This window comes from Syzygium oleosum, unplaced genomic scaffold (genome assembly GCF_021117445.2).
Source record: "Syzygium oleosum isolate NSW1041296 unplaced genomic scaffold, Sole_v2.1 Sole_v2.39, whole genome shotgun sequence".
In the NCBI taxonomy this organism is placed as follows: Eukaryota; Viridiplantae; Streptophyta; class Magnoliopsida; order Myrtales; family Myrtaceae; genus Syzygium; species Syzygium oleosum.
Window position 1 is genome coordinate 2,487,952 of NW_026607523.1, and position 26,465 is coordinate 2,514,416.

Below are 26,465 nucleotides of genomic sequence, written 5' to 3' on the forward strand. Positions count from 1 at the left end.
GGTCCATGGATTTAGTAGATTATACCGTGAGGTCAAAAGTAAATCACTTCGAAAGTCAGCAAAACGGTTTTACTAGGTATGAGTGTCGAGGAACCTTTCCTTTTCTTTTTTTTATATGCCATACTCTAACTCTCAACTCATACTAAGACTTTTGTCCTACCTCTTGCAGGATATAGGAGTCGAAATTCACATATAAAATTACACATCCCTACTCCTAGCCCTCCTGAAAATGCGGGAATTCGAACTCTCCACCTCCCTCTTTCCAAGTAAGAAGGGTGGCCACTGGGGCAAATCCGAGTGATTGTCAAGGAACATTTCCTTGCCTTCTCCTTCAAGTATGTAAATGGCATGGGTCGGTTTCGATCCGCATGATCCGAATCCCTTTCCGTAAGAGCCCGTCACATCGACGGCTCCGGACCTCTACCACCTAATTCATCGCCTAATCATATTTTGCTACCGCACCGTGAGACGGACGGACGGACCCACATCAGCCATAATGGGTCTCAAATCGACAGCGGGACGGATTATCGAAAACGCACGAGAATCCAAACCGAATGGACCCAAAAGAAAAACGAAAGAGGAAGAGAGCGAAACACCCCCCCTAGGACGGACGGACGTCGAATGTCGAAATCGAAAAATCCACGTCATCAAATCCCCCCGTTCATTCATCGCACCGTGTATAGCAAAAGACGTAACCGGAGCCGACCACGAAAGGAGGGAAAAAATATATATATATTAAAAATTCCCAAGCCACGAAATGACGGAATTGCCCTCGCTCGGGGAAAAAGAGGGGCGGGGGAATAGGGTTGCGGTCACATGGGGTGTTCGCCCCGGGGGGGAGTGGGGCCCGAAACGGCGACGTGCGATTGAGTTCATTTAAGACTTTCTTTTCTCTTTAATTTTGGTGTGTTGTGGGCCCCCCCCCCCCCCCAACCAGCGCATGAGCCATCATCATCGTCGTCGTCGTCCTGTACTTTGGCTCCCGCTTGACGTAAAAGAGTCTGGGCATTGCTGGGCTAACCCCGCGCCGTTACTTTCTTTTTTTTATCGGTAACGGTGCGACCGTAGCCGCACGTTGCGTTCCCGGGGGAAGGCGGGCCACCGGCCGGAGAGGGTCAGCCGTGATGTACGGATACAGTCGGTGGGAGCCAAGGAAGGGGATTGAATTCGTTGGAAACCGGACGGAGAAGTTCTCCCAGATTTTCAAAGCGTAAAACGAGAGAGGCGGGATGAGGCTCCGTCGCTACCGTAAGACTGACGGTGCCGTCATCTGAGCTTTTTCCCTAAAGAGTTTCACCCCCCCCCCCCCCACCGAACAGGGACCGTCCGATGGTCCACCTCGCGCGCGGGGGCAGGGGGGGGGCCCACCCAACGGACGGTCCCCGGCCCCCCCGGCTCCCCTCCCCCCATGCGTTTGGGGGTCGCTTTTCGTGCAATTTGCCCACACGCCTCGCTCGCCTACCTTTGGAAAAGCCAAGGCCAAGGCCAAAAGCATGCGTCCCCATTTCCATTGAGAACCCGCCCCACGCCTTTTGTAAAGGCCCGTCTTTCTTTTCTTTTCTTTCTCTTTTTTCTCCCTCCCTTCCTTCTCGGAGAGTTCGATCGGAATGTCGATGCTTTGTTAAGCACGGCATTAGAAAGTGCGGAAAAGAAAAGCCTCCTCTATGTCCGCCGCTTCTAAATAGGGGAAGACATGGGGAGTAGTTTTTTTCTTATTTTTTTTGGGAGGTCTCACTACTCTCTTCTATGTGCAGTGCCCACGAATATTGAACACACGACCTGATGCTCTCCGACCCCACTCCGCCCCCCCCAAATTCATTTACCGGCAGGGCGGGATGCATGTTGACAAAATTTTGATTCGAGCGAATGAGGGCAATGAGTAATCAAATAAGTAAGGACCGCAAAGAAGCGAGGCTGAAATATCTTGAAATTGGATCGCGTTCTGAACGAGGGCTTGCTTTTCTGGTGGTTGCTTTTCGAGTGGTTAAAAGGTTTGAATCCTCTGAGCTCTGAGCCAACCCGCGCTTAACTGGGCTCACATGCATCGTCACTTCTCGAGGCTATAGTGACAGACTAACCCACACTACGAAGACCTCTCTAGAGACCAATGTGCGGTTCTAGTGCACAGTGGTCCCATGAGGACGATGCAATGTCGAACTAGATGGACTTTTGCAAATCAAACATTTCGTAAAAGTGTGATGTCCATACGGTAACATCGGAGGAGATAATTATAACAATCACCCCCTCTCGTCTCTTTAGGGAAACGAAAATGCATACTTTTCGAACATATGCTAAATATTTCTTCTCATTATGAGTGCACTTGGCCATGCTTATACAAACTTATTTCTTTCCTTTCTCGTCCTAGCAATCCTTCAAACTATTTCCATCTTACCACTAAAAGAACTAAGAAAAAGGTAATTTGACTCTTTTTGGAAAAAAAAAATGTTTTCACTTCTCTTTGTATTTTTCATCCTAGCCAAAGTTGTTATAGATGACGAAAAGAAAATGAACAACTTAGAATATAGGGTTAAATAACATGAAAAATTTCAAACATATCATCAGTGTCAAATTTACTCTAAAATAATTTTTTGACCACAAAAAAACCTCAAACTGGTACACCCGTAACAAATTTACCTTCTGTTAATTTCCGTTAAATTTTACGGTTAAATTTCTGAGTTGAATGACACGTGGCAATTGACGGGTGTACCAGTTTGGAGTTTACCCTTCTGTTTGTTACAGCTCTTATTAATTTGTGGTTTTTCATGGTATAAATTCAATTTAACGGAGGGTAACTTTGTCATAAGTATACTGATTTAGGATTTTTGATAGTTAAAAAATTAATTTGAGATAAATTTGTCACAAATTTACCGATTGAAGTTTTTCATGGTATTAACTTTAGAATAATAGTGATTAGACACGATGGGCCATGGCGAATTTTACCAGCACTTGACCTAACTATGGTGGACCTACGGCTTCATTCAAGGAAAAACTCTGATGTACAGGAACCTAGACCTACCCATGTGGGTCGATATTCGTGTTCATTTTTTTAAACTATGGTAGAGGGTATAATTAATTATTAATTTTGTTATGTAATTAATTGGTCGCTAAACATGTGTCGCAGTTTCGACAACTTGAGATTTGTTGCGCATTGGTCCAATCATCAACAGCTACGCGGCATTGTTTTTGCTGCTAATTTTTTTCTTTTCGTTCGCATCAATCTTTTCAACCGGGGGTCCTTTCCTTTAGGTTTCAGTGGTGACGTACAGGTTGAACCCACATGGTGACGTACAGGTTGAACCCACATGATACTATATTATTTATATTTCAAGCAAGCATATACAGTATCGCATAAAATAATTGAAAAAAGATGATAGATATATTAACCTTATTAGTTTAATTATAAACCGATGAATTATGTAACGATCAGATTCAACGGGAGTTATGAATGTTCGTCGAGGCCAAAAGGCCTGAACAAAGAGCTACTCTGAGAGGCTTTTAGCATGGCGAAGGGACCGGGATGAGCCAAATTACTTATAAAAAAAAAAGTATTCTTGAGATATATGTGTGTATGTGTGAAATTTGAATCAACTCCTTTTGACGTAATGCTAATGCTTAGCATTGAAAATCCAATGTTAGATGGGTGACCTCTTGGGAAAATGCGCACTTGTACGCCAAAGGACAAAACTGCAAGTCTCGATATAAAATGAGCCAAAACAGACAAACCTGTGTGTGTGTGTGTGTGTGTGAAATTGAAATTAACTCAAACGAAATTTTTTGATTTAATGACAATGCTTAATGGAAATCAAATATCGGATAGGTGACCTATTGGGAAAGTGCCCGCCTGTGCGCCAAAAAATAAAACTATGAATCTTGACATGGAACGAGCCAAAGCGGACAAACCTCGAGCGAGTTAATCCAGGATTGTTTAGATATGGTATTAGAGCGGAACTCCCTCCTATAGGTGTGTGGTTTGAGAATAAAACACATGGAAGCCAATGGGCCTATAATATAACAACCTAGTCCTACAAGGGTGGAGAGTATTCGTGAGTGCCAAAAGGCTTAGATAAAGAGCAGCTCCTGACAGACATTTGAGATGGCAAATGAAGTGGGTACAAATCGAATTGCGCACCAAAACATGAGGAAAGTGTTCTTAGGTAAAGCTGGAATTAACTCGCGATATGTGTCTTTTGATGTAATGGTAATGCTTAGCATTAGAACTCAAATGTTAAGCATGCCATCATGGGTTCCGGGAAAGTACCCACCTAACCAAAGGACAAAACCGTAAAGCTCGGTATGAGGTGGGTCAAAGCGGATAATACCTTGAATGATTTAATTTAGGGATGTCACAAATTACGTGTTATGAGAGACTGTATATGAGCATAAATAAGCCCATTTTAAACTATTTTCCATTTGCTAAATTTTTTTAAATAAAAAAAAATTTATTTTTAAGAAAATATTTTTCAAATCAACGATTTTTTTTTCAACCGAACCCAGTATTGCTTGCATTTAATATCTAATAAAGACTCTACCAAATCACTCATCACATCACATTAGTCTAGGGAACTAGCTAGACACATAATGTATTTCATAAAATATAACTAAATATGCACATCATATCGAAGGTCACAAAGCAGCTAAGCCATGGAGAGTTTCCACGTCCAAGCGTTGAAGTCAAGTTTCCTAGCTACGTCCCAAGTTATCATGAAGGTATAACATGGGCATATTACTTTTATAATGGAAATTTTTCGTAACACGAGGCAAGAAATTCTTTTTGATGTCATGCGAGAAGGTAGGGCCAAAGAACACTATGCATGTGAATCTTGCCCTTTTTCTAAGCATGTACTATATGATTGTAATTCGTAGCCCGTAGGATTTACCAACAATAGGGAAAAAAAAAATTTGACAAACATAGGTCAAAGGATTAAACCAACATAGCAGCATTCTTTCTTTTTCCGGTTTGGCCTTTTTCATGAGCAGCTCGACCAACATATCTAGGGTTTAGATTAGACCTGTGCGGGGCTCGTACTTCATATGAGTCTTATCAGGCCAGTCCAAGCCTAAACTTGATAACATGGCTAGGTGCTGACGCCCCATTTAATAGAAAGCTTCGGCATGTGAGAAGTACATGCTTGCGCCACAGTTATATATCTCAGTATTTCAGCTCGAAATAAGACAAAAGAGAAATGAACAAAAAAAAAATGCTCAGAAAAGAAAAAGGAAAGGGAAGAGTACATGTGTATTAATTAAAAAGAAGATAAATAACATAAATAAGCACGAAATTTGACAATATAAAGAAAGATTTTAAAACTTTATTTTTGAAAGTCGAGGTTTCGTTTTATGAAGATGGCGGGTGATTTAGAGCGTGTCCCGACTAGACCTTGAGTTTAGACTCGAAAAATTTTCGAGCCCATTCATTTGTGGCAAAAGATTTGGGCTAGCCTCGCCATTGGAGGGCTTGCTCGTGTGGGAGTGTCGGGTCGTTAAGCTCGTGATGAGGTCTACTTGTTATTGATGCCAATTTCATGTATGATGGTTATATCAAAGAAGGATTTTGTTAACGAATATCTTTGGAGTACTTGTTAAACATTCATTTTCAAAACATTATCTTTCTCATGTTATGTAAAATTAATCTATTGAAAATGTAAGCATATATTTCTTTACCGGGTGTAGTTAAAAAAGTTACCCCTCATTAACAAGATCCATAAAAAATAAAGTAAAGAGCACATATTATCGCATTTTCTCTTATTATTGTATATATCTTTTTGTCTACTTGATGTAATTACAGGCACGTCTCAAGTTATTAGAGGCAATGCAATTTCTCGTAGCTCGTCCATTTGTTTTTTTTCCTTTCTTTCTTGACAATTTAAGCATTTGAAGAGACAAAGCTTCATCTAGTAACCAAGAAAAATAATTAATCATATAAAATCATCCTATGAAAAAGTAGTTTTCATTTCATGACGCACATTGAGGGCAATTAAAATCATAGGAACTCCTAAGAGAACGATTTATTGAATGGTTAATACCACGAAAAACTCAAAACTGATATATCTGTGATAAATTTACCTCAAACTAATTTTTAACTACCAAACAGCCCAAATTGGTATACATGTGATAAATTTACTTTTTGTTAGTTTTCCTTAAGTTTTACCATCAAATTGCTGAATTAGATGACACGTGACAGTTGACGGGTGTTCTAAATTGGGGTTTTACCACTCTGTTTGTCACAGATTTATCAATTTGTAATTTTTTTGTGGTATTAATCCAATTTAACGGATAATAAATTTGTCACAATCATACCAATTTAAGGTTTTTGGTAGTTAAAAAATTAATTTAGGATAAATTTATCATAAATAGACCGATTTGAGATTTTTTAAGGAATAAACCCTTTATTTATCTATTATTATCATTATTATTATTGTTAAATTGACATTTGACTACCAACCAAGATAATCATTGCAGTCAAACTAATCCGAGTGGGGGTTTGACCTAGAAAAGATCCTATGAAATTTAGACAAGATCTTGTCAAAATCTGCATTGCTAAATATGGTCCGGATCTCTATCCACCATTAAATGAGCACACACGCCCATCTTACATCGATCCATGGACTTTTAATTAAACCTAGGTTGGCACGAAATTTATTCCATTCCTCCTAGGAACTTGGTCCAATACATAATGAATTAAATTACATGTTTAGTACATTATATCATATGATATTATTTTTCTATTAATTACCCTTCCTCTAAGGTCGCGATCTTAGTCCCGATATTTCAGTTCTAAAAACATGGATTTGCATGTCAATGTGGGTTTGCGAAGATCGATGATGACCTATTGTAATTTAATTGATCCTTCTTTATTAAAATGAAGATAAATTGATTCAATTAATGCTTCCAAGGGCTAATCTTACGTGTTCGCACTGGGATAATGCAGCTTCACAGTAAACAATCGCAAATGTCGAAGTTGGGGATTAAGAAAGAAAAAGAAAGAGTTTTCTTCTTGGCCAGATTAGATTTCTTATAGTTGTACTTCTCGCCCGATACTTTATTTGGGCACGAAAGTTTGTGCGTTCGAATTAATATAGTGTATTTCGATTAGAGTAATCTTAGACTACGTTTGGTCATCCGGATTCGGATTGGGATATGATAGAATAAGGTGAGATAAGAAATCCTTTTAATATCCTCAGGATTGTAAAAAATTCAATTTTATGTTTGGTGCAATTAAACATAAGATAAGGCTTTAATATCTAAGGTCACTAAAAAATATGATAATTTTATCAAGCATAAATATCATTCTATCTGAAGTATGTATGTAAAAGTTGAGTCAAATGGACATGGACGTGCCTACAAAATATTAATCTAGATATTATCCTTCTATACCGCCGACATATGTCTCAACTCGAATCTCCATTTCATTGCTATTGACCGAAACATTCATCATTTCCACCTGCCACATCTACAGTCATGCATAGACCCTTGGAAGCACTCGGGACTGCGTGACTATAACATGACATCCACCCGATACATGGTCTCTCCCGCTAGACTAAAACCACGACGACAACTTTTGCTCGAGAACTTGGATGATGAACGAGATTCCTTCACCAAATGTCATCATGCGCATAATGGGGATCGCACCCATCAAATTAATCATCGGCTTTGCTACTAGCTTTTGGGGTTGCGCAAAAGAAATATGATACCTCGTCATGAATAAATCATCCACTGAGAGCTTAAGTCTAAATTGATCATCATGTTTGATCAGATCTATTTTCACTCTAAAGTTTAAATCAATGAATCATGAAGTAATTATATGTATATATATCAAATGTTGGATTTGAATAATATCTGTAGGGCGCCCATGATGGATCAACTCGATCTGACTTCGACAATCCCGAGTTCGAAAGCCCCTGCAATTTGTCAGCCATTATCAATTAGATCCAAGAATAGGGTAATGATAGATAATCACAACTGTTGTTCCGGAATCTTGGATCCCACCTGCAACTATAAAATGTGGGGATTTGGTTTGAAATAAAAATTATATGAAATTCAGAAAATTTTAAAATATTTTAAAATTTATTCACGTTAATGCCGGCCATGTCATGTAGGACCGCCGGCATCCACATCAGCAATTTCTAGCCAAAATTTGGTCAGAATGACTATATTAACAATTCGTCAAAATGTTAGGACTAAATTGGCAAGATCGAAATGTTTAGAACCGCAATGACATATGTACAATAGGTTTATGACTTTTTTCCTAATTTTCCCATCAAAATCCTGACGTGTTGCTTTTTTTAACACAACTCACATGTTTAGAGTGGAGCAAGAGTTGCACATTGCCTAGGCAGCGTGTTCTGGGCTTGAATATAAGCTTCGCGAGCCCCCTCTACTATCAGCTATAACTTTTGGTACGAGACCCTCGTAAGTCGGTATCAGAGCCCGATGTTCGGTTGACGTTATCGGGGTCACTCTCTCAACCCTCCATCCCCGGTGGCTAGGCGAGTCCCTAGGGTCTTGGTGATGACGATTGGGCATCAATCACACCAGTGGAGCGTGTTGGAGAAAGAGTCCCGCATCGCCTGAACAGGTCATTATAGGCTTGAATATAAGCTTCGAGACCCCCCCTCTACTATAAGCTATATCTTTTGGTACGAGGCCCCGTAAGTTGGTATTGGTGTAGTTTGTTCCCTCACAATGCTGTAACTGCCCTATGTCCCTTTGTCCCCTCGCATTATCATGCTGAGTTGCGTAGTATGATCAGTTCTTACATGGACGTCCATGGGGACAACAGCAGAAATCGATCCATAATTCAAGAGAGAGTACACAGAAAAATGGTGGGGGTGAGTATATCTTTTTGCCAAGCATTTCCTTCTCTTTCTTCCTTTTTCTTCTTTCCCTTTCTTCTTCTGTTCCACTCGATTCAAGTTGGGTAAGATGAGATGGGACTTGTTAGGCAAAGTGACCAAACAGCTTTCTACACCACGAAAGGGCCAATGTCACCCACATTAGATTGCTCTTGCCTTTATGAGCTGTCGAGTTTGTGCTTTGGATATGTTTTTTTAATCTGCTTTTTTTAAAAACTTTTTTTTTTTGAATTGTGCCCACTTTCCCCCTTTTGTCTCTATGCCTAAAAAATAATAATTACAAGTAGTCCAAAACCGTGTGTTCCTCCATATGACTAAGAAAGGGGAGAGTCGAGCGAGTTGAGGGCCACTTTGAATCCTCTCTTCGGGCCTCTATGTAAGTAAGGAAAGAGAGGCTTGGCCTTTTCATGTCAATATAAGATAGTTCAGCAAATGTGATGAACAAAAATAATTTTAAAATAATTACAAGTCTTCAGAATACTGGGCAGTAAGCTATAGGACAATTTCATTATGTATGGTAAAAAATTCTATTAACGTTGGAGAGTTGATCGAACAAGGGATAATCACACAAATGGTCCATGAACTTTGGCATAATGTATAATGTTGTTCCTGAACTTTTAATTTATTCAATGCAGACCCTAAATTTTAGCCTAATGTGCAATATCGTCCTTGAACTTTTAATTTGATATGATCCCTGAATTTTTTATAAATGTTCAATATAGTCCATAGACTAGATGAAAATATCTAATGTTATGACTCAAGTTCAGGGACAACGTTAAACATTTTCATATAATGCATGGATATGAACATGTATAAAAAGTTCAGATATCACATTGAACAATTAATAATTCGGAGATTAGACTAAAGTTGATAGACCAAATTGAACAAATATAAAGTTCAGAAACGAAATTACATACTGAGCCAAATTTTAAGGATCATTTGTGTCATTTTCCCATGGAATAAACAATGCCAAATTATTATTGATTGATATGATTGAGCATATCTATGCTAAGGAAGATCTTTAAACCACCATTTCAATAGGAAGATTATGATTTATTACATTGGAAGTTCGTTAAAAATCAGAGAAAAAGCTCATTTTATGTGTACACATAAAAAGTTAATAAAATTTAAATATAAATCAGTTAATGTTTCAATTTTCACAATAATCTTTACCTCCAATGCGTTTCTCATTTCCATTGAAAGGTTAGTTTATTTTCTGTTAGATCTTAAATGGGTTTAATCCGCCCACGGGGCATCGACCCAACCCAACCCGACCCATTTACTTGGTTCATTATGACAAAAGAAAAGGTGATTGCTGAGTTTTCATACAATATGAGGGAATGTGAAGATGTAACATATCGACAGAATTCCACCTTCATTATGTTTGCATTAATCCAGGGTTAATGAAGGGTCTTCTGACGAACGTGCATGCCTTTTGGCTGTAAAAGAAGCAGAAACTAATCATGATGGACAACAGCTATTATACAAATAGAGAGCAAAATTCAAATTGACAGAAGAGGGAATGCCACTTACCTTGCTCAAAATGGGAGGGGGAGAGGCCTTTTGTGCATACAAAAGGGAATGTTTCAAAACATATTGCTGCTGATGCAAAGCACTCGAAAAATGATACAAAACTGAAAATCGAAATTGGTGAGCTAGACTGCAACATTTGGTCCTTGAAACGGCCCGGGATCGTGAGGCCTTGGAACCACTTGGTGACTCGCTAGACACGTGCGGCCCAACAATGCGCTCGGCGTGTGCCGGTTGTTGGATATTTCAATGGTTTTGAAATATTTAAAAGTAACGAGTTTGATGGAATTTATGACCGCTATGAAAGTCATCATTTTGTAACGGCTGTATAACGGCTTTGTAACGGCTTTTTAACATTTGATTTATTTCTTTATGAAACCTCCATTTATAACGGTTTTACAACGGTCATTATTTTGATAATTAGCAATTGTTTTATAGTGATTTTTTAACGGCTCTTTCTTTCTATCAAATTTAAAATTAAACTTCAAACCACAATCTTTTAAGATACACTAGATTAAAAAAAAGAGCATTTTCCTTTCCTTCTCATATCTTTCATTTCTTTGTCGGGTTATACACATAATATTGTTCTTATTTCTTTTATTATTCTGTGTGGAAAGTCTGTTGTATCTATCACATCGAGTTTCGTACTCCGAGGAGCGAAATTATCCTTAAGGACGATGCTTGCATGCCTCAGACAATTAATCCTATTTTTTTCATCCTTTTCAACAGATTTCCAACGATTATTGTTTTTCATGTTACCTAATATTTTTCCAACACCGGTGAGGTCGAGCACTTGCTTTTCATTATTATTAAGTTGAGCAATAACTTTAGCATGAACCTGGCTTTCAATTTGTGGAATCAACTGTATGTCTCTCTTAGTCATCCTGTAATAAAAAGGTTTCGCACGCTTTGGAAAAGAGAGACATTCACCACTATATGTTTGTCATACACGAAAGCTTGCAAACTGATGTATATGGAATGATTATGTGATATATGTCTAGTTCTGTAACTGCTATATATGTCCAGCTTTGTTCTGTAAAGCTTAGAGAAGTTCTGTTCCTGTGGCTCGTGAAACCGCTCGGTATGACAGTCATTTTGATCACAGCCATGACATTTCTGTAAGCTCTATATCCATGAAAAGGACAACAAACTGGGGACTAATATCGACAGCCGGTTAATGGTTCTGCATAATTTTGGCTACCAAATGCAGTTGTTGGTTATAGAGGCTATCTCCATGGTCCGTCCGAACTTGGAATTGGAGAGAGAAAACGATGTCGGTCGAGCCGAGTTTTATGCAGATTCGAGCGGCAAGCATCGGATCATTTCGACCGAGCATCTTGGTACGTTCTAACAGAACCATGTTGGCTAAGAGAATGCGTTCATTTGGTATGATTGGGCTGTGGACTGAGGAAACCAAGTACCCAGCGTGCTGATTTCAGAGGCTGGACGTGCTGCAATGGCTGTTTTACTGCCTAAACTTTTCATGGTGTTATCAATCTAGGTGCGCGGGCGAAGGTGACTCGTCTATCACAAACTCGGAGATCTACTACCTGGGGGTTTCGATAACGTGCGGGGCAAGGTTACCACCTTCATGACACCCTTCTCAGTACCACATTTTCGATTGAGTCCTTTAAAATCATTTATCATTTTATTTCGCAAAGTATGGATGCAATCTTTATATATTTGAAGACGAAATTAGGCGAATGATTCGTAACCTGTGACGCTCTGAGAATGACTCCGTGTACTACGTGTGCTTGTGTGTTTCGAGAACATGCATGCCTGTATGAATGATGATGACATGGCATGTGTGACGTGTAATGTAGTGTTATGTCATGTAATATAGTGTAATGTGATGACGTGGAGAAAATTTATTTTACCATAAGTCCAAAACCTCATGTACGGAATGCAATCAAGTCTTTAATCTTTCGATTGATTCGATTAAATTCCAAACATTTACCAGAAAGTGCAATCAACTTCTAAATATTTTAATCGATGTAATTAAGTCCTAAAATTTTAGTGAAAATGCAATTAAACCCTAAATTAATATTGCAATTGAGGATGCCGGACACACAATATTTTAAGTGCCACAGAGGTAATTTTATGTATCCTTTATCAAAAGGACTTGCTTGCACTTTAAAAAAAGATCTAGGACTTATGATTTAGGACTTATGATTCAATATTTCCTAATGATGTGTCTTGTGACAACATATTGAGCGTATGGAGAGCTTAGCCTTCAAAGGAACTTTAAGGGTTAACTATGTGATAGTCCAATGGAAACATCATCATGTGATGACTTGTCGTCGTGGGAGAAGTTGACATATTATGTCTTGTGATGATACATCGCATAACGATAATGTCATGTGATGAAGTATCGTATGAGGACGTGTCATGTGACTACGTGTCGTGTGATAACTTATCGTGTGACAACATGTTGTCACATAATGTGTGATAACGATGATGTGTGGACCCTAACGATGACATTTATTGGAACTTTAAGGGTTAACTATATTTTGATAGTCCAATGGGGGAAACATCATCATGTGATGACTTGTCGTCAATGTTGGTCGAGAAGTTGAGCTTTCAGCATATTGAATGCTGAAACTATGAATTAATGAAATTTTTGTCAGTTTCCTGTTTTGCCCTCAAAAACTTATTGAAAGTCCAATTTTGCCCCTTTTATAAAACCGTACAGAAGCGTTCTGCCTCTTTTGCTTCCCTCTCCATTGCTCAACTGCTCCTTCTTGCTTCGCTCTCCCTCGCTCGAGTGCTCATTCGCTTCGCTTTGTGCTCTCCCTCGCTCAGATCCGTGCTCTCCGAGCAGGAGTCCCTCGCCTAGAGCCACGCCAAGCTCACCCATGGCCCTGCCACGTCGTCTGGGACACCAAGGTCATGCTCGGTTGATCGAGACCAGGGTCAGCAACGTCGAGATCGACCTCGACAAGAAGCTCTCATGGCTGATTCGTCACTGCCGGATGGCGTTGCCGCTGTTTGATTCGGTGCGTCGTGCCGGGGTCTACACAGCCGAGACGAGAATTTGGGAGGGATAGGGTTCGTGAGTCGTCAATCAGGCGCCTATGTCCTTTGATTCTCTATCTAAGCAGGTTTTGAAACGACGGAGCCATTTTTCTTATTCGGGCATGCAAATTTTCTAGGATGACGTAGTGATCCCTTTCAGCTATTTTCCTATAATGTTGGGGTTTGAAGAGTTGAAAATAGCTCTTTAGGAAAATAAAGTACGGTTTTAAAGCATTTTTATTGACAAACATGAGCATGCACGGAACCTCGGGTCTCTATATTAATCGATTGGCATTTATTCGCGATTTCGTGCTTTTATTTTAACAGGATGGTGGTCTATTTAGATATTAAAATTCTATTCCCGATTCGACAAAAGATGTGGACGTATTTTTAAGTATTTACGTAAGTTTATGGTAACGACCTATAACATTGATCTGAAAAGAGAGCTCGAGATTACCGGAACTATGCTCAGGGAGAGTTTCGCCTTCGCCGGGATTTTGAAAAAGGAATCCAAGACGGTGAGACTCAAGATTTTGAGAGAGAGAGAGAGAGAGAGAGAGAGAGAGAGAGAGAGAGAGAGAGAGAGAGAGAGAGAGAGAGAGAGAGAGAGAGAGAGAGAGAGAGAGAGAGAGAGAGAGAGAGAGCTCACCACACAGAATATCTTCCGGGCCTATTGGGCCTATTGGGCCGGATAAGACCAGCTTGCGGATTTTGGAAATTTACTTCTCCAAGCCCAATCATCCTGTGGGCCCCTTAACATCGGACCAGCACTAAGATGGAAGTGGGCTTATTTCTCCATGTCGTTTGTCAACTCCATAACGTAATTCCGTTGCCTTGCACACCCAACGTAGAAATAAACATTAAATAAAGGAAAAAAATATTTCTCCAATTATATCGACGTATGACAGAATTATTAATTCGGCTACTGGCCTACATCACTTTATATAAGATCGCGAAATAGTTTGACAAATGGTCGGGTTGAATCGGTTTTAATTCGATTTGGGTTCATATTCAGGTACGAGTACGAGACATTTTAGGTCAAGAAATTATAATTGGAAGTCGGGTAGGATCGTGTCATCTCGGCCTTGTTTCATTTCTGATCCCTTTATTTTCTCAAGCGCAAGGTGGGATTGTTTCGAGTTTGTACTAATTTCAGTTTCTCTCAAATTTTCCTCGGTTACTAATCGCATATTTGTAGCAATTGCTGTCTACATGTATAATACAACTGCTTGAGTTTGATGTAATATCATATATCAAATGCTTTTGTTTTTTGGCAAAAAAACTAGAACTTTCGGAATATTTCAAAATTTTACAAAACTAAAAATCTATCTCTAAATCATTGAAATTTGGATAATATCAAGGGCATTCGGGTGTACCGGTTTGGGGTTTTTCGTGGTAAAAAGATTAGTTTGTGGTAAAATTGATACAGATGTACCAGTTTGGGATTTTTTGTGGTATTAATTCTATAGTTTTTTTTTACTAATATATATATTCAAATAAAATCAGAAAATTAAACCTTAAATAGTCAACGGTCAACCTCCACCTCCACCTCGACACCAAAAAACTGCCTGCAAACTCTCACTCACTCAAATCTTCTCCAAAGCTCGTCGGCAGCAGCAAGCAATGCAATCTCCATTTCTCCACCTCTGCAGGACCACCTCCTCCGCCGCCGTCGCCGCCCTCAATCCTCCTCCTCCGCCGCAGCCGCCGCCGCTGGGGTTCCGCCACTCCCTCTCCGCTCACAATCGCAGCCTCCGCCTCCCTCCGTCTTCTCCCGGCGTCGGTGCCCCGAGACCCGGCCCCGCCCGTCTCGCGCCCCGGAGCGGCCACCGCGGGCGCCGCGGAGGCGGCGGCGGCGGCGGGGGGAGCAAGCAGCGGGTGAGCGTCAGGGGCGACAGGAAGGAGAACGTGTGGAGCGTCGACAACGACGTCGCGAGGGCCGCTGCGGAGAAGGAGAGGGCGAGGAGGGGGAGGGGGAGGGGGAGGAGAGTGGTGAGAGGGAAGCGAGGGAGGGACGGGAAGGTCATGGTGTCCGGCGCCATGTTGATGGAGGCCGAGACGGTTCTTCAGACTCAGGTTTGGTTCGCTCCATCACCTTCTTGTATTGATTGCTTTGTTGTTTTACTTTTTTTTTGTGCGGGATTCGAACTTGGACGGCGCGATGGCTGGGGAAACTCCTGTTGCTTTCATTCATTTTCTCGGTTAGGTATTGTTGTCGTCGCTCTGTAATTCGATGTAAATGATGAAGGTTATCGGACTATCCGTATGTGCTCCCGAGGAAGGTGCTTTCGATGTCAACGTGTTACTTGCTTAAAGTTTGTGGCTTCTTTGAATCTGTTTCACTAGAACCGTGACAGATAGTGTTTATCAGGAAGCTACGGCATGGTTCATTTAGTTTCTTAGCACCTCTCTGCCCTTTAAAAGTTGATTTTAGCTCCAGTTATTGGTCTTGAGTATTGGCATATGTTTGGTGTGATATTCTTAAGCAAATTATAATTTCTGGCAATGCTTTCTTCTCCGTTGAGGTTGTTGAATATCCCGCTTATTTGGGGTTAAATGGGGTTGTGCGCCATTGACGGATTTCCCAAATTGATACAAAAAGTTTCTGAGATTGATGGAATCTGGAGTTACTTGTGATCTGCACTTGAAATAATTGATCATTCACTAATGCAGCTGCTGGAAAGATAATGATTTAATTTGAGCAGACATCAAGAATGTTTCATGAGGATTGCTGTACAATCTGTAGGTTCTGTATGCACTCACGAAGTAAGGATAGATATTGGCCTTGAGTTTCTTCTGTAAATGGGTTGGCATCCCCTTGGTGCATCATAGTGAACTTCTTCTTAAAGCTTAATCAAAATAGAAAAGGAGAGAAATCGCCTGATTTTTGCATTGTATATGTATAGTGTCAGCTATACATGTTGTATGGTTAGTCATTGCTTGCGATGAAATTGGTGCAGTTTTCCTGGGAAATACTTGTTGATGGACTGATTTCAAGCATTATTCGGCTCTCTATCTGTCTGTAATGAACTATATTCTTTAGATCTCCATCACATTTGAGATTGTTGCAGTGATTTGATATTAAGACTCGATTTCATCTTTCTCTAGAAGGGGAAAGAGCTTTATATTGCCTCGTCTCGATAACAGAAAAAATGATTTCGGAAGTAGTGAAGAAGAAATGGCATCGGTTGCTGTTGTTCATAATTTTGTTGCTGAAACTTCCGATTATGTCCTGCATAATCTCCAAGTTTATATTTGAAGGAAGATAAAAATCTCATTTGCAAGTATTACTCTGCAAAGGCTCGGTAAACATTTGTGGGGCCAAAATGATTAGAGATGGGTTGGGCACTTTTGTGCTGACTCAAGTCTAAAATTGTTGAAAGAATTGATTTTTCATCTGAATGAGTATAAAATGATATATGATCTAAACACAACAAAAGTAGATGCCATCCTCAGACCGCTTGATATGAAATGACTATTTTTTTGGTCTTCTCGAACTTAATGAACTCATGGAATTTTTTTCCTTTCAGGAACCAGTAATAAGACCAGTATGGAATACATTTGCTAGTAGTGTGAGCGGGATATGGAAGGGAGTGGGAGCTGTATTTTCACCTATCACTGCTGAAATGGAACCCATAGAGATTGGTAATAAAAACGAGAACCTCTATGACTGTTACACACTTTCCTGTGTTCAGGAAATTCCAGCATCGAATGGAGAATTAACATCTCAAATTCAGAGAAAGATAAACTGGGTAACTCTGAATCCCTATGGTGAAATATCATTGAACAATGGAGGCAATACGAAAAGCAAAGAAGGGACTGAAGATGGAAATAAGGACCAAATTGATGAAAGTGCAGCAGATCGTATGCTGCCAAAATTTGATTCTTTCAACTTTGGAGCCAGTGATTTGATGGAAGAAGATGTCATGGGCTATGAACGTGGTCTGGTATTCTTTGAGGTATGAACTGCTTCATATTACTTTCAGAAAATGAGAAAGTACATGCATGCAACTGGAAAATTGTTTGGCTAATACGTGAACAACTAAGCTGTCCAAGTTGACGCTCAATGCTTCATTGATTCATGGAAGCTGGAAAGCCTATAGTGTGGGCATATGGGATATTCCGATGTATGTAATTGTCTAAAAAATATCTACACAAATATCTTGGATAGTGTCCTTGATTAAATTAGTATGATCAGATCATTAAAGCTATTTTCATCTTACTTATGGTAAAAAGGTACTTATGATCTAGTTGTACTAAGTTGCATTCGGAAAGTAGCAGAAAACAACTTTGAATATATCAGACAGGATACGAATATCAAATTTTTACTTGGAGGGGTTCTTTGCAGGATGGATCTTATTCCAGGGGCCCAGTTGATATTCCTGTCGGTGAAGTTGATGATTCTAATTATTACTTGAACCCCACTTTCAAGTTCGAGCAGGTAAATAGTCCAAATTTTGAACATTTAACACGTGGGTGCGGGTTTTCTGTTACATGCAACTTGTTAAGTTAATATTGTTGTTTTTTTTTTTGCAAATTCTTATTCTTATTTTGAGTTAAGTAGAATGCAGCATCATGCTTAGTTTTTATCAGGAAATTGAGACTGGAGGACATCCTCCAATAACAGTCTGTCTTTAGGGCAACAAAACAATGTGTCTGTACTCCTTTTGTAACCAGAAGGTCAGAAAGGATCCCTGAACAAGAAGAAGCATAGATTAAGTTACTGTTTGGTCTGCACATGGTGACAATTGATCAGTATTCAATGTGTACACATGTATGAATAGTTTATATTGTAGTTTCTTTTTCCCCTTAATCCGACAATTCCCTCCTGATTGTAAGACTACCTGCCCCTCATGCTACAGTTGTGTAAGAGACTTCACCGCATCATATATGTACAGATCCCAGCTAGGAAATTTGATAAACACTTGTCTGACTATTGTGTTTGGTTCTCCTTTACTAGCATAATCCCTCTTTCCACTGTGACAGCCACAACTAAAGAGGTTAATCACCACCTACAACTTTGTCGACCATATTCTAATCCATTGATGTAGGCATGAATGTTTGTTTTTCAATGGGTAGAGAGCATAAGTTGTGATCTTTGTTTAGCTTTCATCCACTAAGGCGGACTTTGGTGGACAATAAATTTATGGAAGGTGTAGAAAAATCTATTGCCCAGTGTCGTTACGAAAACAAAGAATTTGCAGCAATTTAAATTGCTCTCCGCAAACCAAGTTGCTCGCGGTCTCATTGTGATACGTTATTTCTTTCTAAATGTTAGTGGGTTTCTCATTTTTTCTTTTTTGAGATCATATGAATTTTTGGTACAAATACCTAGGCAGCTCGTGTGAGCTTTGATTTTTGTCAGAGTTAATGGAGCCAGCTCTTATTTTCAGATATAATGGAAGATATGTAGTCATTGGTTGGTTATCCTACACTTAGAGCACATCTTTATACCTGGATCAAAGAGAACGATAAAATCAGGGAAGAAAAGGCAATTGCGTTTGTTGGTCAAAGAGTATGTTTTGTCTTGATTATACTCTTCAGCGTCAGATTTGTTTGAAACTCAATATGATAGGAAACAGAGTACTTAATGCTCAGTGCTGGACTCATGATCTCTGATTCATTGTCACTGATTTCCATTTTCATGTGATTGTGGTGTTGTCATGTCATCTTTAGTGGGTTTGAACATTCTTTGATTCTGCTGCCCTAATAGTCCTTCTAATACATGCTGCTCTGCCAGAATTCTCTTTAGTTTAAGTAAGTACTACAAGGCCAAAAGAAAATGGTCTAGTAATTTCTTTTAACAAGGGTGCATCATCCGTAAAATGCTACAGTCAAATTCTCACATCTAAAGGGACTACTATGGACTCGTTTTATTTTCTAAGAATGCACGGAGATGACAGTGGTTGTGGATAATTTGTGACTTATGATGACAGTGGTATTCTTTCTTGGGTAATTTTCTTTTTCATGGAGAATTTTGTATTATCGTACATAATTGGTGCTTTACGAATGCTTCTATCTAACTTTCCTAGGCAGATCAGACTTAAGCTTCTGCTTCAGCGCTCACGAAAATGAAGGGACTTCTTTTGTTTAGTGCTTAATTTAGATGCCTTGTTTTGTTCTCTGAATAAAAATAGTCATGTGAATTTTCTTTTTTGCACTCTTAATCTGCCCTTTTCTTTTCTCAGTGTCTGGTTAAAGGTTGTCACAAAAGACTCCGGATTGTCCACACGATAGAATTCAACAATGGGGGTGCAGACATTCAGATAATGAGAGTTGCCGTTTATGAAGAAGAGTGGGTTAGTCCAGCAAATATTCGTGATGAAAGGTAATGTAATTCACGTTGCATTAATATTGGATATGTTTTCATCCTTCGACTTCTTGTGTTTCCATCTTATCGAGAATCCTGGTCCAAATAATATGATCTGTTCCTATTCCGAAAAAAAATTCGGATCTTAAGTAGACCTTAAGGTGGTAGGATCATTAGAGACTCATCCTCCTAGAGATAGGTGCAATTTGACTGACTTTATGTTAAATTAAATTTATATTCAGACTGGAAAGTTCTATATCATGACATTTTAGGTTTTCTAAAACGAGTTTTACTTAAATTGAAGTAATGGAGATGATATAGGTCTTTGAAGCAATATTTTGAAACTTTACTTGGCACAGGTACTTGAATTTTGTACATGAGTTTCTGATTTTCCAGGATCTTATGATTTGATCCTTCAAGCACCTTGCCAATCGCAAGTAGGTTCCTGACTATACTAAAATGAAAGTGGAGTTGCAGTGATTCACTCTGCATATAGCAAAAATTTATATGACTAGACTAGAATTGAACTGGAGAGCCCTATTAGAGATGTTCAACTCTCAAGTTGTCTCAGGCAGCCTGCTCAGTAGTCAAAATGAAAAGTTAACTTTGTTGGTCTGGTAGACAGACACAATATCATGTTTAAGTAGTGGATGGAGTCCAGAAAAAGTCCCCTGCTTACTTTACAGACTTTTTCGTTGATAAAGAACCAATTGAGAGGACAAGGAGGATCGTGCAGAGTCTTTTATATCTGCAGGCCTATAGTGTTAGTCAGCAAAAAATCATCTGAATGAATTTTGAGATGACAAGCGTGAATTATTTCTGCGACGACTTTGCTGTACTTCATGTCCTGCATTTTGCAGTAAGTGGCGCTGTTTAATGGATGGTTTGTTTATGGTGTTATTCCCCATCATAGTGCTGCCTTCATTACAGTTCCTGAAAGTAAAAGAAAAGATTGAAGGGTTATGGAGGATGCCTAACGAACTAGATGCCATGATACCCAAAGCGGTGATGCTTGTCCTAGACAAATGAAGGTCTTAATCTTTTCGTAATTTGGGAGTATTATCAGATATGTGATAGACTAAACTGTCCCTTCTTAAAGAGTATGCCACACCGGTTGGTCTGTTTGCATTTCTGAATTCTGTTCCCTGGATTGGCTCCTATTTGGTTGGATTACATGCTTATGAACCAATTTTACTGAAGAGGAATGTTCCTTCAAGAGCCTAAATCTGTTGTTTCTTGTAGTATTTTCCTTCCAAATCCTTCTTGGCCAACTGAGATGAGTTAAGGGTCTTTGGTTTTTCTCGAGTTTATCAAAATTATGCTTGTGGTTTCAATCTTTCCTGTGGAATAAACCTAAGTTTTGCCTGTTGTCATGTGACAGCGATATGGACTTTGATGTGAAACCATTTTCACTGCGGAAAAGAACCCAGCCATCGAATCTCACTGGTTCCTGGAAGGTATTTGAGGTGAGTGCCACACCGATATATGGCGAGGAGACGGTCGCAGAAGAAGGCAATGAGACCCCATATGTCTACCTCTGCACCGAGACCTTAAAGAAAAGGTCCTTCCCCGAGAACTTAGTATACTTTGGGGAGGAAGAGATGCTCGACATGCAAGATGCAACTGTTCTTTGGTTGCCCGGTGGTGTTGCCAGTTACGTCGACATTAATAAGGACGGGATTCTTTGCATTGGCGTTGGCTGGTACTCCGATGAAGGCATTAATCTTGTCATGGAGAGAGACTATGGTTTGGATGGGAAGCTGAGGGAAGTACGGTGGAAAACTGAGGTAAAGAGGAGGTGGTCCAAACCAATGTAAATATGGACCGAAGATTTTTCTTTCGCTTTGTTACTTTCTACATGAAGTATCATCCCATTTAGAAAGATTAACGTGGATGTGCAGAGTGTTTTCAGCATATCGAAAACGGTGGCGTTCATCGTGTTCTTCAGAGTTCATACCCAATAGGCAGCCCGAAAATAGTAGTCTTAGGAAACAAAATAGGCTTTGGGCACTTAATGTCTGCATTGAATCTCTTGTTCTCTGAATATAATGTTGAGTGAGTTCAGGTGCCTGGAAGTACATGTTTCCTTCTACATATGATACTCCATTGCAACTTTTCTGGCCTTCCAGCATTGAAAGCGCTGCAGCATTCATTTCGCGACCGTTGCTCCCGAGTCTTCACGACATTGCTCGACACCCACGATCACTAGTCTTCACACATGATAAACCGAGAGAAACGGCGAACGTAACGTCAAAATGATCAAAATTTCAGCGGCCCATTTATCTTCCTCTATCAGACTTTCTTTCTTGCTTTCTTCTTTCCCCTTTCTATTAGACTTTAACTTTCATGTAATTATTGTAGCTATTGGATTTGGATTCACCGTACTTTAATGTCTATTACAAAAAGGTTAACTTAATTAATATTATTCTATACCCCCGCAAACATATATCGTTCTTCAATATAAATGAAGTGGATAAATATTTACAAATTTCTTTTAGTAAATAAAATAATATTGAAATTTCAGCAAATCCCGCAGCATTATGCGACCATTTTCTAGTACTTATATCATAGATTCCACAACTTGAACCAGGAGGAGCAGTCACTATTCTTAAAAGACATTAAGACAGTATCTGCAGCTTTAGCAAGCAATCCTTTCTTCTCCGACGAACGCATAAGATTAGCTGCGCAAATTGGATCATGTATACATGCGGTTTGCCCCAACACTGAGACAAAGAAACAGACATTAGCTAGACTAGCCACATACTGATCACCCAAAAACATAATCTTGAAACTGAATTGGTGCGAGGTCGGGCATTTTCCTCCTCCAAGGAGTTAAAGAGAAGCCAGCACTGTGCACATGCGCATGCGGGCATGTGCTGAGAGAGAGAGAGAGAGAGAGAGCATCAAGAGTTCTGGTATTTCGAGTTAAAAGCATCGTTTAGTTACAAACCCAAAACTCAACAAGGAGATTCCACCAGTCATACTCAAAGTGCACAATACCAAACTATGCATGCTGCTCAATCAATGAAGACAGACCACGAGGCTACCGCCAAAAGGATCAAACAATTGGAAGCCACATGCTTGGGAGACGTCCTCCTTATATTGGCTTGATCTTGAAGTGGAGGGAGATGAGAGAGAACACAAAGCATTTCAAGTCCTGCACCACAAGTGATTCTATTATTATCATGAACTCAAGATTGTGAGTTAACCCAAAGTGTTTGACAAAGAGTTGACATAGCATACTTCTCCTATTGCCTTACCATAATTGATGGGATAATAGAATGTATGAATTTAAAAGGAAACATCAACAGATATAAATAGATTCAAGAGGTGAAGCCCCTGGCTTCAGCTGTCTTTTCTCTTAGCTGAAGGAGTTTCAAGACTCTTGAGTATACTGCTAGTAGAGAGATGGATGTGGGGCCATTGTTAAAGTAACTTTAACTAACTAAAGCTAATCGTATTTTAAGCAGCATTAAATTATTGGAGAGGGTGAAGGGGCTTCATGTGGCAAGTTCCTTGTTCTCATCCTTTTATCCAGGATAACTCCACCCAATACAAACCATTTCACATTCCACGTGTATAACACATGCTGGTGACAAGCCTGTTTCCTCCAGCATGTGAATATATTATCTGACTCCTCACTTGGATAACACATGAACTTGAAACAGGAAACTTTAATGGATTTTATTTTCATATCAATGATGGCAACCCAAGATACTATAGCACATCTAAAGAAAGGTAATCTCTGAGTGAGGATATAAGCTGAAAGAAGACAGCTTCACACCAAATCAAAAGATTCCAGCCTTAAGAACATTCAAATGAAACCAAATGCCAAAGAGTATCTGCATATAACTGGAATAGGACTTAAAAAGCCACAGTAGTGTAAACCCAGTATAAGCATTAAGCATGTTAGAACTGTCAGTTAGGTCTCAAGTAAGACGAGCCGCTGAAACAACAAAGAAATGGCAATGCAAATGTTCTTGGTAATCAGGTCTCTGATCAAATGAATAGCATTCTAACACGAAACAGTATCGTGTACATATGTTAGCTGTACATGGCCAAGAACTCCTATGGACACACCAATAAAAATGAGGGCAAGGAAAACACGTATATTCCACCGTAAAACTAGAATAGCAAAACAACGTATTCACTGCAAAGGCAATGGAACTACATATGCATCACAGGAGAAACATACCAAAGCATTACATATCAACCACACACGGTTATAAGGAGTGCCAAAGACAATGGAACTACATATAAATCACAGGAGAAACATGCCAAAGCATTACATATCAACCACACACAGTTATAAGGAGTGCCAAAGAAATGAGAGTTGATGAAGAGAAACCTGAACAAGATAGTAGAATATCCGAAGCCCATCAGGGTCCTTGCTTGTCTGCACATCAACAAGGGAACCAATCTTTGAGGTGGTGAAGGAAATGTGCTCATTCCCCATCACTATCTCAAGTTCTTGCCGTCCCACACGGTCAGGTTCTGGCCAGTTACTATCATCTTCCTTCATAATCTAAAATACAGTCGATTTTACCCAATTATACACCGAGAAGAAATGTGATATAAATATGCTAAAGCAAGAAGCAATAAGATACAACTAATAATTAAAAGAAAAAAAGATATCCAGGTAACTGATCCATTTTGAAAGGAGGACAAAACCCATAATACTATAAATGAATCCCCAAACTTAACCTCAAGGAGTACCAATGGGCTAACAACTTTATCTCACTAGTAAGATGAAAAAACAATGCAAATTAAGTTGAAGCATGTGAAGCCCTTAAATGATGGTATAACCAATCAAGTGTTACCATGGCGCAAAGATGATCGGTGACAGAAAAAACCGGCCTATGCATGGACAGGTACAACAAGCATACATAATAAATTCATAAAGTGGCAAAAGTCCATGAGAACATATGCTTGAACACAAATGCATTTCCTCCCCACTACATGTACGGCAAGTAGTTCAAGAACTGGTATCACAAATGAAACTTTTACCATGGCGCAAAGATCATCTCAGAAATTCTAACAAGAACTATCATTGCCAATGTCTTATAGACGCTATTACCAGCTTTCTGCCTTTTTTCTTTGCCATTCTCTACTACCAGTTTCAGATGAGGAACCGAGAACATAGGCAGAATTGTCCCAACTTATATGAGCTTCTAAGCATCTCTTCTCCATTTGTATTTATACTGTGCAACACAGAACTTTGGAGACAAAAAGGAGAAGAGCGACAATGCCATATATTTCTTTCATTAAATAATTGTTTTCCTAATATGTTCATAAGCTTGTAAGTGACAAGTTCTTTAGGATAAAGGCGACAACTTTCTGCTTGAAAGACAAATTCCTCATTGGATAAATATGAGGCCAAATTCTACAATGCTTTTTATCCCCTCAGTGTGTGTGTGTGTGTCTATCACACAAAAGCAAGCATCATGTTTACACAGGGCAAGTGCTCCAGTCATTAATTGACATTCAGTAACATCAAACATATGATTCCGATTGCCAAATCTCCAAATTTGAGGATACAGAAGTTTTCAATGGATCTCATCAGATCCATTAGAGCCAGTATTTGGAAAAAAAGGTAATGCATAAGAAACAAAATTTGAAAATTGGCAGTGACCCAGCAATGAGTACTACCCTGAATCTAATGGAAATTTATGGCTGCTGACCGCAATCAAACCAAAATCATCACCAGTCAGTGTCCAGCTGCCACGCCACAGATTTACCACTGACCAGAACCTTTATTGAAGAAATAATTTAAATCCTCAGATAATCCCAACATACCGATTCTGATTTATCAACACAAAGGCTCTTCTTATCTCTTGCGTTCTATGCACCCAGAATTGAAAAACAAAAGTCAAATCTACGCCACAAAAATGCACGGATAGTCCAACACTCGAACACCAAGATCCTTCCCCAACAATGTCCTAAAACACGAGGAACCATCCAAGATATCACAGAATGTGCAAAGGACAGGTTCCTAGCAAGAACAGGCCGAAGCTGTTCTCTCCCAAAAATGCTCAGCTAAAGAACTAACATACCCAGTTTCCAATAAGCAACACTAAAAGGGAAAAACAGGTCCAATCCAGTGAGCTATACTGCACAGAACCTCTAGCATTGGCAGGCTAATGAGTAACCCAGAAAGAAGAAAGGGGAAACCCCATGAAACAGCTCCTCCAAATCATACATAAAAATCCCATCTTTTTTTCCATTAAATCCAAGCCCTACCACGCCGTATGAAAACCCTAGACGCCAAAAAAAACGGGACGGAACAGAACCAAACACAGCAAACGAAACGAGACGAAACGAAGAACCCAACCTCCCCAATTCCAATTCCACAGCAAGTCCTAGCAAAAACCACGCGAGAACGAAGCAAAAACCAACGGACCCAGACAACAACAGCAAAAAAAAAAAACAAAACCCAAAACCAGAGCGCGAGAGATGGGGGTTGAAAAGGAAGAGAACCTCGCTCTCGGCGATGATGCGGCGGCACTCGCGGAGGACGGCGGGGTTGAGCCAGACCTCCTTGCGGATCATGATGTCGTTCTTGTAGTTGGAGTTGTTGGCGTACCGCAGCTTCCCGTCGGGCCTGAACTCGAACTCCAGGAACTCGTGCCCGAACTTCCCCTTGTGTCCCACGTAGTACCGTACGTAGAACTCCGTATTCTCCTCCTCGTACTGCGCCATCTCCCCCTCCCCCTCTCTTCCTCTCTCCCTCTCTCCCTGGTTCGAAGAAGGCCTTTCGG

The 26,465-nt window shown here is 39.8% G+C and overlaps 2 protein-coding genes across 2 annotated transcripts; one reads left to right on the forward strand and one right to left on the reverse strand.

Annotated features, from left to right (window-relative positions):
* Positions 1-13,237: 13,237 nt before the first annotated feature.
* Positions 13,238-21,782, forward strand: LOC115691337 (uncharacterized). The gene is made up of 7 exons (XM_056305786.1): positions 13,238-13,378; positions 13,840-13,915; positions 14,923-15,473; positions 16,928-17,356; positions 17,746-17,838; positions 19,586-19,725; positions 21,089-21,782. The coding sequence occupies exons 1-7, from the start codon at positions 13,238-13,240 to the stop codon at positions 21,522-21,524; spliced, it is 1,866 nt and encodes a 621-aa protein (XP_056161761.1). The 3' UTR covers positions 21,525-21,782.
* An 823-nt stretch (positions 21,783-22,605) lies between these two features.
* LOC115691335 (protein mago nashi homolog) lies at positions 22,606-26,465 on the reverse strand. Its single transcript, XM_030617932.2, has 3 exons — positions 26,185-26,465; positions 24,056-24,232; positions 22,606-22,864 (listed from the first exon to the last, which is right to left on the reverse strand). The coding sequence occupies exons 1-3, from the start codon at positions 26,404-26,406 to the stop codon at positions 22,805-22,807; spliced, it is 459 nt and encodes a 152-aa protein (XP_030473792.1). The 5' UTR covers positions 26,407-26,465; the 3' UTR covers positions 22,606-22,804.

Coding starts and splice junctions, on each gene's coding strand:
- LOC115691337 (XM_056305786.1), top strand. CDS start 13,238: ATGGCCCTGCCACGTCGTCTGGGACACCAAGGTCATGCTCGGTTGATC. Junction 13,379..13,839: donor CGTTGCCGCTGTTTGATTCG/GTGCGTCGTGCC, acceptor TGATCTGAAAAG/AGAGCTCGAGATTACCGGAA. Junction 17,357..17,745: donor GTGGTCTGGTATTCTTTGAG/GTATGAACTGCT, acceptor GGTTCTTTGCAG/GATGGATCTTATTCCAGGGG.
- LOC115691335 (XM_030617932.2), bottom strand. CDS start 26,406: ATGGCGCAGTACGAGGAGGAGAATACGGAGTTCTACGTACGGTACTAC. Junction 24,233..26,184: donor GCATCATCGCCGAGAGCGAG/GTTCTCTTCCTT, acceptor ACTGTATTTTAG/ATTATGAAGGAAGATGATAG. Junction 22,865..24,055: donor TATTCTACTATCTTGTTCAG/GTTTCTCTTCAT, acceptor CTTGTGGTGCAG/GACTTGAAATGCTTTGTGTT.